Here is a 19,562-nt window from a genome sequence, read left to right as displayed (position 1 = left end):
AACCATTGGTTAATTTGATTAAAAAGGAAAGAAGAAAACCAAATTAACAGTATCAAACATGAAAAGGGTGAATTCACCACTAATGAAGAAAAAATTAAAAATTATTAGGAGCTATTTTCCTATTTGCCCAATTATGTGCCAGTCAGTTTGACAATCTAAGCAAAATGGATGAATGTTTACAAAAATATAAATTGCCCAGATTAACAGACAACAAAATAGAATACTTAAATAACCCCATCTTAGAAAAAGAAATTGAACAAGCCATCAATGAACTCCCTAAGGAAAAATCCCTAGGACCTGATGGATTCACAAGTGAATTCTACCAAACATTTAAAGAACAATTAATCCCAATACTATATAAACTATTTAGAAAAATAAGCGAAAGAGGAGTCCTACTAAAGTCCTACTAAATTCCTTTTATGACACAAATATGGTGCTAAAACTTAAACCAGCAAGAGCCAAAACAGATAAATAAGATTATAGACCAATTTTCCTAATGAATATTAATACAAAAATTTTAAATAAAATACTAGCAAAGAAATTACAGCAATATATCACAAGGATCATACAGTATGAACAACAGATGGTATTTATTTATTTATTGCCTTTTTTTTTTTTTGATGAGGCAGGGTTAAGTGGCTTGCCCAGGGTCACACAGCTAGTAAGTATCATGTGTCTGAGGCTGGATTTGAACTCAGGTCCTGCTGACTCCAAGGCCGGGGCTCTGTCGTACCACCCAGCTGTCCCTAACAGGTGGTATTTATAATCAGGAATGCAGGACTGGTTCAGTATAATGAAAACTATCAGCATAATTGACCATATCAATAACAAAACCAACAGAAATCTTAAGATTATCTCAACAGATGAGGAAAAAAGCCTTTGACAAAATACAACACCTATTCCTATAAAAAAAAAACACTAGAGAATATAGAAATAAATGGAGCTTTTCTTAAAATGATAAGTAGTATCTATCTAAAACCATCAGCAAGCATCATCTGAAGTGGGGATAAGCTGGAAGCCTTCCAGTAAAATCAGCCCATTATCAGCACTATTATCCAATATTGTACTAGAAATGTTACCTATAGCCATAAGAAGAAAAAGAAATAGAAGGAATTAGAATAGTCAGTGAGGAAACAAAACTATCACTGTTTGCAGATGATGTGATGGCATGCTTAGAGAATCCTAGAGAACCAACTTAAAAACTAGTTGAAATAATTACTAATTTTAGCAGAGTTGCAGAATATAAAATAAATCCACATAAATTACCAGCATTTCTGTGTATTATCAACAAAGTCCAGCAGCAAGAGATAGAGAAATTCCATTTAAAATAATTGTAGACAATGTAAAGTATTTGGGAGTCTGCCAAGACAAACCCAGGAACAATATGAACACAATTTAAAAACTCTTCTTTAGCAGACTCTTGGAAGACACTTGGAAAATGTTTTAGTTATGTACTCAAACATTTCTATAATTTTTAAACACTTTTAAAACATTAATATTTTAAATGTTCTGTACATTATAATTAGAACTTAAATAATTTTATATAACTTTAAACATTAATATTTTAAATGTTCTGTACATTATAATTAGAACTTAAATAATTTTATATAACTTTAAAGTTTTAAATTTATAAATTCTATTTCAGTAGCTCATTATTCACTTACTGGATTATGTAATATCTTTTGTTATTTTGCCTTTCTCTTGTTGTCAGCTATTTGGTAATTTTTGCTACTCATTAACATAAACAGAGAAAGGAAAAAGGGGGAAATATAATCAGTTATGCTATTTATTGGCTACTCTAATAGTTTAAGTGGGAAGAAGGACTTTGGAGTTTAATGACTTGGGCTAAATGGATTAACCTCATTGCTTAATACTTAAGTATATTTTAGGAGATTCAGACAGAGACAAGACTATACTCTTTATGGACATATTTTTCTTCGAAAACCTGAAATACAGTTTTGGTCATGACTAACATGGAAATTTGTTTTGCTTAACTATGCATATTTATTGCAAGGGTTTCTTTTTCTTTTTTTCAGGGAGTGGGGGAGAGGATGTGAAGATGAGGAATTGTTAATTAAAAAATGTTTTTATTGAAATATTACCAAAATTAAAAATAAGTGAGACACGATAACAGTAGCAAAGAAATAAAAATATTGTGATTATTAAATAACTCAATAAAATAAGAATTTAATTGTAATTTCATAAATAAATAGAGTTATAGAGGCAGCATTGTACAGCAGATAAGGCAGAGTACTTGAAGTCTCGAGGACCTGGGTTTTATGCTTGCTAGCTATGTGAACCTGGGCAAGTTACTTAAAGTCTGTGTGCCTCATCTACAAAATGGTCCTGAGGGTTGAGATGTCATTCCTGGGCCCAGGGAGGTCAACATGACAAAAAATGCCCCAAAATATTTATATATTTTTTTATGTTAGCAAAGAATTTGGCAACAGAGTAGATGCTTATGAACTAGAGACTGACTTGCACTTTAGAAAGATCCCTTTAGTATCTGAATAGAAGATGGACTGGAGTGGAGAGAGACTTGAGGCAGGGAAAACAGCCAGCAGGCTACTGCAGTAGTCCAAGTGTGAAGTAAGTGATAAGTTCTTGTAGTGCTGTGGTGGCACTGTGAGAGGAGAAAAGGGAGGAATAGCTAAACAAATTGTGGCACATGAATGTAAAGTGATATTACTGCACTGGGAGATAACAAATATGTAGACTTAAAAGAAGTATGAGAGTCAAGTATGACACAGATGTTGTTATATTGGGAAGATTGTCGTATTTTTTGACAGTGATACAGAAATTTGGCAGAGGATTGAAATGTGTTGGGTTTGAGGTGGAAAAGACATCTATTTTTGGAATATCTAATAGATATAGGATTAGAACTCAGAAATAATGCTGGGCTTGATTGTTAGATCTGAAAGTCATCTTCTTGGTTAAACCCATGGGAGCTGATGAGGGCACCAAGTGAAGAGAGTATAGAGAGAGAATAGAAGATAGCCCAGTATAGAGACTTGGGGTATACTCATCATTAGGCTGTATGTTAAGGATAATGCATCAGCAAGGGGGAAAAGTAAAGTAGTGTGGACTTAATGCCTTGAGAACATAATAGGGGTGGAGGGATTGGAGGTCACAATGAGAGGACTAAGACTAGATTTAGGAGAGCAGTAAGGCATAGGGATCTGTTATGATCAGAAAGAGGAATGTCAACGTAGTGGGACGTTTGTGGATGATGGCAAAATCTACAATCTGACTTTCCCTGTGTGTGGCTGAGGTGGAGTTTAGATCCGACAATTTGAAGAGAGTAATGAACCTGAAATGTTAAGATGTTAAAGGAGTATCGACATATATGTTGCTATGCCATCCTCCTTTTCTGCTTTTTTCTTGTACATGAAAATGTTCGGTTTTGTTGATATTTGATTCATAACACATTTTTTTAAAGTGTATCTTTAAATCTCCAAGTATAAGGTCAGACAATGAAGAGGAGAGAAAGACAGTAAACCAAGTACTGAATTCCTTGAGAAAGGAGATAAAATGACCTTGGTGAGGGTTAATAGACTACAGTCACCATAATCTAAGTTGAGTGGTAAATTTTGATCTCCTGAAGTTCAAAGGAGGAGAGGTTTGCTGAATGGTGGCAGCAATGAAGTGACAGTGAAGAGCAAGGAAGTTAGTAAGAATGGTATGAGAAAATGGGGAGTGGGCAACTGAAGAGTGAAGGGCCTCAAGATTGTGCCGTATTAGGGATTAGTTGAAGGAATTGGAGATATTTAGCCTGGAGAAGAGAAGATAGGGGATGGACGTAGTAATTGTTTCCAGTTTTTTTGAAGGAGTACTATTTAAAAGAAAGAAGGAAGAAAACAAGCACTTACTAAGCACCTACTATGTGCCAGGCCTTATACTAAGCCTTTTACATATATTATCTCTTTTGATCCTCACAGCAACCCTGGGAGGGAAGTGCTATCATCATCTCTATTTTACAAATGAGGAAACTGAGACAGAGGTTAAGAGCCTTAATCGGAGTCGCATAGCTAGTAAGTGTCCAGATTGGAACTAGGGTCTTTCTGACTCCAGACTTGAACTCAGTGTACTGCCCAGCTGCCTCAACTTGTTTTGGTTGGTCCTGTGGCATAGAATTAAGAGCATTGGTTAGAAGTTGTAAAGAAGCAAAATTAGATTTGCTATAAGGAAAAACTTAGTAAGAATTGGAGCTGTCCAGAAGTGAAACGTTCTTCCTTAGGAGATGGTGGGTTCCCTCTCCTAAAAGGCTTTTAAGAGAGAGGTTGAATGACTACATGTGTAGGTTATGTTGTAGCGGTTCAAGCATGGATTGGATTAATGACCTTTTAAGTCTCTCAATACAAATACTATGAGGCAGAAAAAGTAGAAGGCATGATTGAAGAGCAATGAGTAGACTGTTTGTCCTTCATTCTTGAAGAGGACCATGACATCAGGAAGGGGATGCCATGACTTTGCAAGTGAATTAGATTTAAGTGAAGGAGGGCTGTGCAAAGTCACTGGCCTTACTTTCTCCTCCAGAGCCATCTGGGTCCAGTGACAAGACACAGATCAGGCTGATTGGAGGTGGCCCTGGATGCAGTGGGAGACCATGGCCTTTTTTTAAGCTGAGGTCTTTCCCAGGTCTCAGTTTGACTGAGGCAGTGTCCCTTCAGCAATTAAGGCTATGTAAGAAATGAGGCAGAGAATGGCCTCTTTTACCTAGTCCAAAAAAAAAAAAAAAAGCAGTCTGGGAGGGGAAGACCCTTGGGGTTTCTGGCCAAAACAAATACACTTTGAGCCATCAGGGCCCAAACAGTGGGGCTTGGTCTAGGACTTCATTGTTGGCCAGTCAATAAGAAAAGTAGAAGGCATGTTTGAGGAGCAGTGAGTAGACTGGCTTAGCAAGAGCAGAAGGGAATACTTAGAAAGAAGACCTAAGTATGAGTTCTTTTATTCTCTTAAATTGACAGTATTCATTAACCTGTTTGTTGGATGCTTATTTGATAACTTCATTTTTTGCTATGTTTTGCTTATAAATGTAGAGTGCTTTTCTATTGTGACATTGGCTACATTGTAAAGAGAACAGTCTTAGGACTTTTGCAGGGGTAGAAATCAAATGAGGCTACTACTTTTGGATAATAGATAATTATTTAGTTCTAATTGCATTTTCCTTAAAACGAAGTCTCTAGGGGCAGCTAGGTGGTACAGCAGATAGAGCTCTGGCTTTGGGGTCAGGAGGACCTGAGTTCAGATGTGGCCTCAGACACTTGACACTAGCTGTGTGACCCTGGGCAAGTCACTTAACCCTGATTGCCTAACTAAAAAACAAAAAACAAAAATGCAGCCTTTAAATAAATTATATCTTCCATACCAAGCCAGTTTATTGCCTGATACTTTGTAGTCTTTGGCAGTACTTTTTTAGTACTTGTTCACTGTCACTTTTGCCCGTATGAATCCCAGAAGTGGGTAGTGGTCTTCCATTTTGATAAGCTTTCTGAAGTTGTCTGTTAGAGCTTTATTAGCTGACCCCAAAGACAACAGATGTCTATTGTTCTCAGGTTGAAAAATAGCTGCTTTAATACTTTTAAGCAAGGAATCGCCAACTACTGCTATTCTTCTCTCCTTCCTTTGACTCTTATTTCCAGCTGGAAATCCAGGACTGAAAGATCACGGCTGGAGATTAATATTTGGGAGTCATCTTCATAGAAGTGATAGCTGAAACTATAGCAGATGCCTCCATGTAAGGAAAGATGCCCTAACAATTGTTGCTATTAAAAATTGTAATGAAATTATCTTGGGAATTAATGGGTTCCCTCTTACCAGAGGTCTGTAAGGGGCTGCTACATTTCTATTTGTCTTGGATGTTTCAGAGGGACAGGTCCTGTTTAGGATTGGGCGTATGCTGACCAATCACTAAACCTTTATTAAGCACCTTTTATGTGATATATGTCGTGCTAGGCACTGGCACCTTTCCAGTTTCTTTAATTCTGTGTGAAATTGCTGAAACTATTTATGTAGATAAAGAAATGAGAAGGTGACTCTGGATATATCCTGGGAGAACATCATCATCATCATCATTAATAACAATGTTAATAGTAATAGTTAACATTTTTATAGCAGTTTAAGGCTTGCAAGTTATTTTACCCATATACAACAAACCTGTGAGATAAGTACTGTTGTTATGTCTAGTTCTTAGATTTGGAAGTAGAGACTAAGTCAGTCAGTAAACATTTATTGTATTTAGCACTTACCATGTTCCAGACTCTCTGGTTAAGTGCTGGACGAGATTTGAGAGATGTAATTATTTTCCTAGCATTACACAGCAAATAAGTGTGTAAGGTAGGATTAAAACTCAGGTCTTCCTGAATCCAAGTCCAGGTCTAACCAATAGAGGCACCTAGCATAAGGAAGAATAGCCAGTGGAGACAGAAAGAATAGTCAGAACTAGAAGAGTACAGTCTCACAGAAGCCAGGGCAGAGGAAACTTTTAAGAAAAAGCTGATCAGGGGCAGCTGGTGGTACAGTGTGCATAGAGTACCTGCCCTGGAATCAGGAGGAGCGAGTTCAAATGGCCTCAGACACTTACTAGCTTGTGACCCTGGGCAAGTCACTTAATCCCAATTCCTTCCCAGCCCGAACCCTCCCAAAAAAGTTAATCAGTGTCAAATGCTGCAGAGACATCAGGAGAACAAGCACTGAGAAAAAGGCCGTGGTCAGACCGTATGTGTTCTCTTATATTTATTCGTGGGTATCACATTTTAGCAAGGATATTGACAACTTAGATTATATCCAAAGCAGCCTAACCAGGATGATAAGGGGCCTTTGAGATGAAACCACACCAAGATTAATTGAAGGAATTGGGGCTGTTTAACCTAGGGAGGAGAAAAAAAATGTGAGAGGAAGGGAGAAGTGATCAGATGTCTTTATGGATTTGAGAAGTTGACAGATTTCGACTTGATATCAGGAAAAACTTCCAGTTGTGATATGTTTCCCCTCTTTGAAGGTTTTCAGGCAGAGCCTGAATGACCATTTACCTGTTATGTCTTCTTGGGAATTCAGCTATGGGTTGGATTAGATGTCTACTGAGGTCCCTTCTAATTTAACATCTTTTAAATTCTGTGATTCCAGTCCTGTCTGGTGGTCAGAGTAGGAACTCTACCTCAAGGTAGTCCTGGTGCCTGCCTGGTTATAAAAAAATGAAGCATCATCTAATTCTAAATTGGGGCTACTCTGCTCCAATGCTCACTCACTCCAGTGTTGAATAGGTTACCTCTTTCATATTTGAGCATGGGGAGACAGGGCTTAGAGAGAGTCTTTTGTCCTGAAAGGGTGCTGATGCCAAGAGAATAGAATTTCCCTAGTAGAAATCCAATGAGTTACAGTTAAAGGTTTGGCCAGCTTGAATATTATGAGCTTTTAGATGATATTAGGTATTTAGATATACATCTATTGTATTACTTTGTGAATGTGGCTTCCTTCCAAATGACCCTGGGGTAATTTCTTATGTAAGCCACTTTGTTGGGGATATTTTGTTGACACCTTTAAGGAAGGCATATGGAGTGGTGGGGATCTGGCTAAATGGAAAAATATTAGTATTAGATATAGGGAGACATGAAATGGGTGAACTTAGATTTAGGGAGGTACAAAAGGGAATCTAGATGAATTTTAAGTTGAGTGCTACACTGAGAATGTGATAGCATTGAGGGAATTCTAAAGAAAACAGTATAATGGATGAGGGTAATGATGAAAGGAAAGGCTGTGAAAGTAGCTATAATCTCAGTATTTCTAGTGTTATGCATATGGTGCTACTAGTATAGATACTTAAATAAATCAATAAATATTAAGTGCCTACTATATGCCAAGTATTATGCTGAGCTCTAGGGATACAAAAAAAGGCAAAAGACAGTCTCTGGCTTCAGGGAACTTACAATCTAAAGGGGGAACAAAGAAATATATACAAAGCAAATTATATACAGGATAAATAGGAAATAACAGAGGGAAGGCACTGAATTGAAGAGAGGTTGGGGAAGGCTTTCTGTAGAAAGTGGGTTATTAGTTGGGACTTAAGGAAGCCAGGGAGGTCGGTACTCATGTGGAAGAGGCAGAACATTCCAGGCTTGGGGGACAGTCAGAGAAAATGCCCAGAGCAGGGAAATGGAGTATCTTGTTCATAGAACTGCCAAAGAGATTAGTGTCACTATATTGAAGAGTATATTATATGTCAGGGAGTAATGTGTAAGAAGACTAGAATGGTAGGAGGGGCCTAAGTTTTTAAAGGCTTTGAATGCCAAACAGCATTTTAAAATTTGATTCGGGAGGTTATATGGAGCCAGTGGTGTAAAGTTGAATATTGATTTTAATTCTGTTTTGCTAAGACTTAAGCTAGTTGAAGCTGGTATTGAAAATACATTAGTAGTTTATTATTATATCATATATACAAGTAGCTTTTCCTGTGTATAACATTTTGTCTTGACTAAAAAATATAATCAAAGATTCATTTAAATAAATAAATAAATAGTCAGTTTCTTTGTAATTTGCTCTTTTGAATGGGGGAAGAATATCATGTTTGCCCTCTTAGTCTTAGCTTTAACAGTGAGGTTAAACTGGATGATATTTTGAAATCCCTTCTAGCTCTGGCTTAAAAAATCACCAATTTTTTGCTTTGATTTCCTTCCTTTTCTTCTTCCCTCTCTTCCTACCTCTCTTTGTCCTTTTCCTTCCCTCTGTCCCTCTTCCTTCCACTGTGTTTGAAGAACTGTCATGTGGATGAGGATTAAACTTGTTCTGTGTGTCTCTAGATGGTTTAACTAAAAGACATTGATGGAAATTACAAAGAAGGCATATTTTTACAAAGGAAAAATTTCATAATAACTAAGTAAAAATATCATGGGCCTCCCTTGGGAGGTATGGAATTTGACTTTCAGTAAAAGTCTGATTCTAGTATAGCCTACCATCACCCTAAGGGAGTACTTTTTTTAGTAGAAATAAGTAGTTGTTCCTTCTCTCCCCCCCCCCCCCCCAGTAGAATATAAGATCCTTGAGGACAGGGAACTGTTTTGTCTCTGTACCTCAAGGACCTAACACAGTACCCTGCACATAGTAGGTGCTTGATATACTTGTTGAATGAATGCATAAATATTCAAATCTCTTCACTGAGTACAGTTGCTTGCTTTGTATGACTGCATGTTTTCAGAGTGACTGAAATAACCCGTTAATGGTCATTAAATTTGACCTGACCCTACAAGAAAAAGTCCGATCAGGTGTGGTGATCAAGCAAGAGAACCTCTTTTACTGATCTGCCTGTCTGGGTCATTTGGGGCAAATTTTATGAGTAGCAAAAGAAGCTTTCATCGTACTCCATTACTACTTACTCATGACTTCTTATGTTTATTGCTGTTCACTGTTACAGATATATTACTGGCTTTCTCTTTGAGAAGAAACTCACCTTACTGAATTTTATTTACAAAGAATCATTTAAAGTAGTACTCAGTTTTGCCTTTTTGGTTGTAGTAATTTCAAATTTACTTTGCGCTGCACTTGATTTGGTGGTATGGTTTAACTGCCTATTTTTCGGATTTCGTTTGTAATTGAATATTATGATGCCAAAACTCAGAGTTGAAATTTCCTACCAGCAGAATAACATGGATATCCTGGTGTTTCCAGATTAATAGGAGAATGTTTAAAAATCTTTATCACAGTGGATGCTGTATTTTAAGTAACTATATTACTCTTCAAATAAACATTTATTCATATTTTATGGATACTATGTACTTGCCATTCATGTTGTTAGAAAGTTGAAGAAAAGTCGCTACTTAAAAATAAATTCTGATAAATTTTCCCTTTGCCTTTTTACTTTCTCTTTTTTTTTCTGCTGCCTCCTCTGAAGTCTCCTTCCAAATGGTTTTGGAAACTGGTTCCTGTAAGTTTGCCCAACTGCTTCACTTTGGTCTTCATTTTAGCTTCATTTTAGAATGGCTTTGTACCATGTCATGCTGTTGTAATTCATTTCATGTAATTCTGCCAGACCAAAGAAATACTTTAGAATTATCTAGTTATTTTAGGGTAAGATGGGGGAAAATTAAAATGTGAAAGGTTGATTTAGAGATATATTCAAAGTAAATATCCTTTAGTTAATCTGAAATAGAAATAATCCCAGCCCATCATAGTATATGTAAAAAAGGATTTTGGTTGTAGATTCTCCTTTATTTGTAACAAGCTCAGTAATGATGGTGCACAGAGATCACAATGAAAAAATTTTAGACAAATTCTAATTTGACAGATAACAGCCGTCTAGTTGGGCAGAATATGTCTTAGATTATAAAAATCATCTTTTTCATAAAAATAATTTTATTTGTATTTTATTAGGAAAGAAGATGAATTGTATTTTTCATTGAGTGTTTTTATCCATTACTGTTACGTTTGACATATACACAGTGTTAAATTTCAGTTTGACCTATAAGGTTAACCTTTTGAAATTAAATAAATACAAGTATACTATATGGGATGTCCCAGAAGTGTTAGTGCAATTTTGAGCTTTAATAACTTCAAAAGTATAAATGCTACAAACTTACCCAAAAAATACTTGAAAGGTTAATTATTTAAAATTTTAATGACATTTATATTTCTTATTAAAATTCAGTGTAATTGCTATCTTGTGCCATACATTGCTCTAGTTGATTTTTGAACTTTCAGCTGTTGCTCAGTGACTGAAAGTATTGCATTAGTAAACCTAGTGCTAAGATCATCCAAAGAATGAAGTTTTGATTAAAAAAAAAAAAAGACAGTTTTGACATGGCCATACAAGAAAAAGCCTAAAAGACAAAACAGTTGACTCTAGTGACCAAGCAAGAGAACCTCCTCTACTGATCCACCTGTCTGGGTCTTAGAAAGTGTTATCTGGAAAATGTTGCACGTGCAATGCATAACAGGGTGCCCCAGCTTATTAAAATTAGCATTTTAAATTTAATATTAAAATTTTTGAAACTGAATAAGTTATGAAATAATTTAAAGAATCTTTAATAAAATAATTAAACTCATAAATGCTATTTTATAAGTTTGTAGCATTTATATTTCTGAAGTTATTAAAACTTAAAACTATAGTCTAAGACTTTTGGATTACCCCATGTATCTTCCATTTTAGTATAAGGATGCTTTGTTCAGTTTTGTTGTTAGAAATAGAAATGGTTTTCTGTGTGTTTTAGAAAAAGAGCTATGGGGCCTCCTTTTTAGGACCAAATTTTTAGGTATGTTTAGAAAACAGGAAATTATTTTTAAGTGGAATGAGATTGAAAATGTATTTACTCTTTAAATGTGAAATGGCTAGATGGTCCAAAAATCTGGCTTATGATCACAAGTGAACTTTTAGGGACACATATAAATAACTCAGGAACTAGAATTATTTTGCCCTTGTTAAATGGCTGATATTTTTTCTAGGACAGAATCTTCAAGAAAATGAATAAATATATACTGCTCAATGTGTTGATTTTCTAACAGTACACTACATACAGTTATTGTTCCAAACAGAAAACTGTTTATGTGTCAACTATATAGAACTGTCACTTGACAGGAAATAATACAATAGAGAGGGATTAGCAAAATATCCTTCATCCTAGAGAACAATTTGCTATTCTTGTAACTCTCAAAGACACTTTCTTTTGCCATTTTTTACAAATGTCTCCAATATTAGGTAGATACTAGTGCTGAGTTCCTTGCAGGCACTTTTCACTTTCACTTTTGTCTTTGTATCTCTGGGACTTAGGTCAGTCTTTGGCACATAGTAAAGACTTAATAAATGCTTCTTGAATGATTGATATGGATCTAGATCAAAGTAGCCTTGGTTCTGCTTGGGATAGCTCTGGGCAGTTTTGGTCTTGGGTCTCTGTCTCCCTGGATTTCCCAGAAACAGACCTGAATCAGGTCAAAACTCACAGAATCCTCTGAACTCAATCATGACAAACCTAGGACTGGACCCCATTCTCTTCTGTAAACCAAACCTGTTAGCTAGAGCCTATTGTACTTATGAGCGCTCCATTAAGTAGTTTTCCTTGGTCTCATTTGAAAAGTGATGAATTGGATTTACTAAATGGTACTGTGCAGTTCCTTGTCAGAAATGAGTCCCTTTTCAGGGTCAGACAAAATTTCTTGCTACAGAGGTAATAGTTGAAGGCTTTTAAATCTATCTTTATTTTCCTTGTACAGTGGGATCTGGGACTAGAATTACTCAGGGTTCAGAAAGTGCTATAAAAAATAGCACTTATAAAAATAGGAAGAAGAGAATTTTCTAAGGAAAAAGTAGAGATGTATAGAAATTTAAAAAAAAAACCATTATGCAAACATTATTTTATGAATATAGGTGTTCTACAACTAATGGATACCTTGTACATTTGAAAGGCCCCTGCACGGGGCCTTCATACCCCCAGAGAGAGAAAAGTATGATATATTATGTTTCATTCTTTCTGCGCATTTACTGGGCAGAGAATATTTGTACTTCCAAACTATTGTAATCTCATGGAGTAGTGGAATGCATTTTCCTATTGAAGTAATGTTACAAATGATTATGTTTTTATAAAGGTGTTTTAAGCCCTAATATAGCTGAAATAGTAGTCCTTAGTTATTCTATTAATATTGGTATTGGCATTTATAGTACTTTTGGTTATCTCTTGCTTTAAGTTTCGTTTTCTGTGGTTATTAGGGAAGAGTAATTTGAAAAATGAGAAGATTGCCTAATTTGTACATATTCCTGTGTAAATGCTTTCAAAATGCCTCATTTAAGTATTAGAGAAATGTCAATAATAAAATAGTCCACTTTTTATTAGATGTTTCTCTGAGCCATTGCCAAACTTAAATCAAAACTAACAAAAGACCAATATGTTCCCTGTCAGTGAAATTTTATTTTCTCCAGTCTTATTTTCATTTCCAATTATTTTCATTATCTTGTTAATTATAAAGTTGAACTCTGAATTACCAACTTAGGTAGAAATGGAAAATTTGGTTCCAATAGAAAAAATCTAATTAAATATAGATACAGACATTTCCAGCTTTTGAGTATTCTATACCCTTGAAAGCTGTTGGTATTGCAGTGGGGTTAGGGCAAATAAAAATAAAAATGTATGTAAATATTCTTACCTGTAAAAATAAGAGGCTTCAACTGTTTTTCTAAATGTCTTGTTGCCAAATTTCTATGAATCTATGTATTTCAGTCTTCAAGCCTATCAATTACGCCTTAGAACTAAATACTCAGAATTATTAATTCTCTGTTTTGAGAAACTAATCTCACTCCTTTAAAAATAAGGTTAAAAAAAGTCTGTCCCTTTTACTACTTGAACCTAGCTATACCACGAAGTCTTTAGAGAATATTACTTTCATTTTTTTTTAAAGTGGTTATAGAAATAAGAAAATAGCCATTGATTTCATCTACAACTAAGTGATCCTCAATATAAAGAAATCTACCTCATTTTTCCATTTTAAAATTTAGTTGCCTTTTATCTCATTACTTCAGGGACAGAATTCTGCTTTGGTTTGAGGCAGTGTGTCATATAGTTCGACCGCTGGATTTTGAATCAGAGGGCCTAGTTTTGAATCCTAACTGTAATTTACTACTCGTGAAACCTTGGGTAAAATCATTTAACTTTTCTGGGTCTCATTTTCTTTATTTGTAAAATTCACTGGACTAGATGACCCTCTAATCCAATGTCTCTTCCTCATTCTGTGCTCCTGTGGTTTTGTTTTGTATTTTTTCAAGAATTTTTCCTGGGGTTAAATAATCATTTGGAAATAGAAATGCATACTTTTATTTTTTCCTCTAAGAAAATCTTGTCACTCTATTTCTAATGCCTTTCTTATACAGAACCAACAACTTTGTTACAAAGAGAAAGAAAATTCAATATTATCTACAGTGGGATAGCACTGATAGACTGTATGCATATTGTTGTCCAAAACTTTATTGGTGTTTTTGCATTATCAAGGTATAAACTTTTCAGTAGTTATTGTACACTATTAAAACTAAATTATGCAGTATGTCCCAAAAGTCTTGTTGCTGTTCAGTTGTTTTAGTTGTGTCTGACTCTTTGTGACCCCTTTTGGGGTTTTCTTAGCAAAGTTACTGGAGTGGTTTACTATTTCCTTCTCCAGTTCATTTTATAGATAAAGAAATCAAGGCAAATGGGGTTAAGTGTCTTGCCTAAGGTCTCATAGCTAGTAAGTGTCTAACACTGGATTTATTCTCCAGTCTTCCTGAGTTCCAGACTCTAGGCTTGGAGCTCTATCCATTGTGCCACCTAGCTGCCCTTGAAGAGCTGCCCAACATTAGTTATTAATAATGCATCTTTAAATGTTAATAGATTACTAAGACTTTGGGGACACACTGTATGGGAGCTTTCTTAAGGTCTAAACTGAATGGTAAGTTATATAAGTTGCAGGATCATATACCAATATTTAAATAATTATTCTCTGGACTTTGGTGCTGTTTTACATATTTAATTTGATAAAATAGAGTGTTAATTATAAAACAAAAAGATGGATGGTATTAATCTGATAACGATCATGTAACAAAATGAATATTAGTTTTAATTATTCTGGATGTATATTTTGCTAATGAAGTATTAGTTATCTAATAGTATTATGTGTTTTTTTTCCATATGTCACTTAGTATATTCCTTGTTTTAATTTTTTTTTCCTTTTACATGATAGGCTCGTTATAGGAAAGAGCCAACACTGCTTAAGCAGCTTCCTTGCATTCCATTAGTAGAGAATCTCTTGAAGGACGGTACAGATGGTTGTGCTTTAGCTGCTCTGATCCATTTCTACTGTCCTGATATTGTCAGACTAGAGGGTAAGTTTCTGCACCAAATAATTCTGTATAAAGATTCTGACAAATATTAATGTACTTTGTAAGTAATGAAGGTTCATATTTTTAATGGATACTTATATTTAAATCTGCCTCTAAGACAATTGAAAAACAACATTTTTAGATGTATTTTTGTTTTCTTCAGTACCGTTTCTCATGGGAGCGTGATGTTAGTATAAACGTGAGCTCCATTGTTACTAATGAAGAAAAGAGTTTTTACTATTGTAGTAGCCTCTTAAGTGGTCTCCCTACCTCAAATTTCTCCCTCCCCAGCGCATTCCCCATGCAGCTGCCAAAGTGGTTTTCCTGAAGCGTAACTCTGTTCATGTTACTCCCCTTCTGAGTAACTTCCAGTGGCCTCCCCGTTACCTCTAGAGTCACATAGAAACTCCTCTGTTTATCGTTTAAAGCCCTTCACAACTTAGATCCAGTCTACCTTTCCAACGTTATAATACTTTATTTTTCTTCATTCACTCTAGAGCCAGGCAAGCTAGCTTGCCTGTTGTCAGTGACAAGCACTCCATCTCCCATCTCTTTTGTCTTTATATAGGCTGTCCCCCATGACTAGAATGCATTCTCTTGTCACTTCTTCATTCTAGAAACCCTAATTTCCTTCATTGCTTAGCACTGATGCTCTCCTCTCTGTTAGGCCTTTCCTGATTCCTACCCTGCCTTGTGCTAGTGCCTCCTCCTCAAAATTACCTTTTGTTTTGTATGTTCTTATACATATACATATTGTTTGTTCTGGTATAATGCTATTTGAATGCAGCAACTGTTTAATTTTTTTCTTTATATCCCCAAAGTTCAGTGTCTGGCTATTAATAATGCTTGTTTATGGGTCAGATGGTTGATCTTCATGGTTGTCTTTTTGCACATGCTTATAAGCCACCACAGTGCAAGATGGCAGAGTGTCCCAGAAGTATCTTGTTGTCTTTTGATATGATAAAAGTCTTCTTTATTTGTCTCTCCAAGAACATGTGAATTCACCCTTTCTTTTAGCCTTAACTTCCTTTAGTCTTCCAGCTCCACTTGTAACTAGAGTATCAAGACTAATACATGTCAGTTATTCCAGTATTCTAGTTGTTCTAGTAATACATCTGTTCATTCACTAAACGGTGACCTCATATTGAAAACACAAGCAGCTAAGTTGATGTTTATAGATCAACTATATAAGTATATACTTATAACTATACAAGTAGATGTTTATAGATAATCTAAAAGATGTGTAATTCTTTGTATCTCCTGGTCCTTTTTCTACCACTCTGTTGCTGTTGCTGCAAAATAGAAGGGGCCCTAATACTCAAGACTATTTTGAATTATTTTTGTTTTGTTTTATATGTTGTCATGGCCAAAGATTTCATCACTGAGTAACCAACCTGCTTGTGATGATGCTGTCCTTACTAAACCAGGCTAGCCTCTGGAAATCACACATAATAATCCTTTGCTGGACCATGCCCCAAAGCTTTTTCATTGCTGTAGAGCCTGCCAGATCTTGAGCTTTTCTGTCACGGCCTTTGAGATCCTAGGATCACTTCCGTGCCATAATGAGAACTCCTTGAGTTATTAAGAGTTATTAGTTATAATTTTAAAACTTTTTATCATCAGATCGGCACTAGCATTTCTTCCTTTTTCTTTTCCAAGATATTTGTTTGAAAGAGACTATGTCATTGGCTGACAGCCTGTATAATCTACAACTGATCCAAGAATTTTGCCAAGAGTATTTGAACCAGTGCTGCCATTTTACCCTTGAAGATATGCTTTATGCTGCATCATCCATAAAGGTAAACCAAACTATTTATATTTCTCAGTGTGATTTTGAAAGCTTCATATTGGTTAAAATTCACTGAATAGAAGGGAAACTAGTTGGATAAATGACTGTGGTTTCCAAAGTTTTATGAAGCATATTGACTATACTGTTAGAATGTCTGTTTGTAGGATTCTGTCTTTATTTTTTTACAGTTATTTTGTTTCTGCTAGCTTTACACGTAGTCTTTTATACATTTAGATGATTTACAGAGAATCCTTGGGATAAGGCTGCAGTAAAAAGCATTATTTTATATGTGAGGACAAAATAAATATTTGTGGGAAATTATATTATAAAACTATTTTAAATAATTTAGTATTGTTTTGAATAATTTAAAGTGTGTCACCTTCCAAGTTAAAAAAAAATAACCCACTAAAATTCAGAATGTTAATGTTTTAAAAGTTTTGTTCAGATGGGATACTTAAGTTTTTTACTTATTTCTAATAAGTATGGTGATATCCTTACATTTGTGTAGTCTTATGTAATTTGCAAAGCTTTTTTTACATACATTATCTCGTTTCATCTTCATAAAATCCCTATGAGGGAAGAAGAGCAAATGGCAATTAACTACATTTTATAGATGAAGACTTATATAGAATGATTTGTTTGAGGATACAAGGCTGTAAGGAACCCAGAACAGAGCACAGGTCTTAAAGTTTTATATTCATTGTTGATAATAATCTAAAGGATTTCAGTATAAATAAAGCCTGGTAGCAATGTCATGTTTTTATGGTTTTATAAATTAGTTATTTCCTATACTTAAATTATATCATTTCACTGTTAATTTATAAAACTATATTTCATGCTATTAAATTTTTTTTCTTGGAAATGTTCTTCTTTTTATTTTTTTCTCCAATTTTTAAAACATTTTTATTTAAAGTTTTGAGTACCAAATTCAATTCCTTCCTCCCTCCCTGAAACAGTAAGCAATCATATATAGTTCATACATGTGCAATAATAATGTAAAACATTTCCATATTAGTTATTTTGTACAAATAGACTTAAAAGAAAAAAAATGAAAGAAAGTGAAAATTAACATACTTCAGTCTGTAATTAATCAATATCAGTTATTTCTCTGGAGGCAGATATTATGCTTCATCATTAGTCCTTTGGGATTGTCTTGGATTATTGTATTGCTGAGAATAGTTAAATCATTCACAGTTCTTCATCAAATAACATCGCTGTTACTGCATACAACATTCTCCTGGTTCTGTTCATTTCACTATACATCAGTTCATGTAAGACTTTCCAGGTTTTTCTGAAATCATCCTGCTTGTGATTTCTCACAGGACAATAATACTCCATTACAATCATATGCCACAGCTTGTTTAGCCATTCCCCAACTGATGGACATTCCTTCAATTTCTGATTCTTAGCCACCACAAAAAAGAGCTGCTATAAATAGTTTTGTACAAATAGGTCCTTTTCCTTTTTTTGGGTGTCTTTGGGATATAGATCTAGTAGTAGTATTGCTGGATCAGTTTTATAGCCCTTTGGGCATAGTTCCAAATTGCTCTCCAGAATGGTTGGATCAGTTCACAACTCTAGCGAACAGCGAGCACATTAGTATCCCAGTTTTCCCACATCCTCTCCAGCATCTATAATTTTCCTTTTTTTGTCTTTAGCCACTCTGATATGTGTGAGGTGGTATTGCTTTAATTTGCATTTCCCTGATCAGTAGTGATTTAGAGCATTTTTTCATATGCCTTTAGATAGCTTTGATTTCTTTGTCAGAAAACTTCCTGTTCATATCCTTTGACCATTTATTAGTTGGGGAATGACTTGTGTTTTTATAAATTTAACTCAATTCTCTACATATTTAAGAAATGAGGCCTTTATCAGAGATACTTGTTGCATAAAGTTTTCCCTATTTACTGCTTTCCTTATAATGTTGGTTGCATTGGTTTTGTCTGTGCAAAAACTTTTAGTTTTATGTAATCAAAATTAGCTATTTTACATTTTGTACTGCTCTCTATATCTTTTTTGGTCCTAAATTCTTCCCTTATCCATAAATCTGACAGATATAAACTATTCTACACTCATTCTTTATGTGTAAATCATGTATCCATTTTGACCTTGTCTTGGTATACTGTGTGAGATGTCGGTCTATACCTAGTTTCTGCCATACTGTTTTTAGTTTTCACAGCAGTTTTTGTCAAATAGTGAGTTTTTGTTCCAAAAGCTTGGATCTTTGGGTTTGTCATATATTAGATTACTGTGGTCATTTACTGTAACGTAATTTGTATCTAATCTGTTCCACTAATACACCACTCTGTTTCTTAGCCAATACTAGATTGTTTTGATAATTACCATTTTATAATACAGTTTGAAATCTTGTATGGCTAGACCACCTTCTGTCACATTTTTTTCATTGATTGATTTCATTGATTTCATTTCCGTGAGCTTTTGTTCTTCCGGATGAATTTTGTTATTATTTCTTCTAGCTCTGTAAAATAGTTTTTAACAGTTTGGTTGGAAGGGCAGCTGGATGGTGCAGTGGGTAGAGCACTGGACCTGGATTCAGGAAGATCTGAGTTCAAATATGGCCTCAGATACTGGATACCTACTAGCTGTGTGACCCTGGGCAAGTCACTTTACCCCACTGCCTCACCAAAAAAAAGAAAGAAAAAGAAAAAAAATAATTTGATTGGTATGGCACTGAATAAATAGGTTAATTTAGGTAGAATTGTCATTTTTATTATATTGGCTTGGGCTGCCCATGAGCAATTAATATTTTTCCAGTTTTTTAGATTTGACTTCATTTGTGTGAAAAGTGTTTTATAGTTGTGTTGATATAGTATCTGGGTTTGTCTTGGCAGGTAGATTCCTAAGTATTTTAGATTGTCTACAGTTATTTTAAATGGAATTTCTCTTTCTATCCCTTGCTGCTGGACTTTGTTGGTAATATAGAAATGC

The 19,562-nt window shown here is 34.9% G+C and overlaps 1 protein-coding gene across 4 annotated transcripts in view; it reads left to right on the top strand.

The window, feature by feature from the left end:
- CAMSAP2 (calmodulin regulated spectrin associated protein family member 2) overlaps window positions 1-19,562 on the top strand; it is a 152,723-nt gene that overhangs the window by 88,102 nt on the left and 45,059 nt on the right. For 2 of the 4 annotated variants that reach the window (XM_021002982.2, XM_021002980.2), the window contains exons 5-7: window positions 9,884-9,916; window positions 14,686-14,827; window positions 16,484-16,623. In XM_021002982.2, the coding sequence (XP_020858641.1) occupies window positions 9,884-9,916; window positions 14,686-14,827; window positions 16,484-16,623 (315 nt within the window). The remainder of the gene's footprint in view (window positions 1-9,883; window positions 9,917-14,685; window positions 14,828-16,483; window positions 16,624-19,562) is intronic. The other 2 variants (XM_021002984.2, XM_021002983.2) reach the window with 1 other exon arrangement.

The sequence above is a fragment of the Phascolarctos cinereus genome, unplaced genomic scaffold, assembly GCF_003287225.1.
Source record: "Phascolarctos cinereus isolate Bilbo 61053 unplaced genomic scaffold, phaCin_HiC Scaffold_5;HRSCAF=322, whole genome shotgun sequence".
In the NCBI taxonomy this organism is placed as follows: Eukaryota; Metazoa; Chordata; class Mammalia; order Diprotodontia; family Phascolarctidae; genus Phascolarctos; species Phascolarctos cinereus.
Note: the sequence above shows the minus strand (reverse complement) of the source record. Positions and strands in the feature narration are given on the sequence as shown.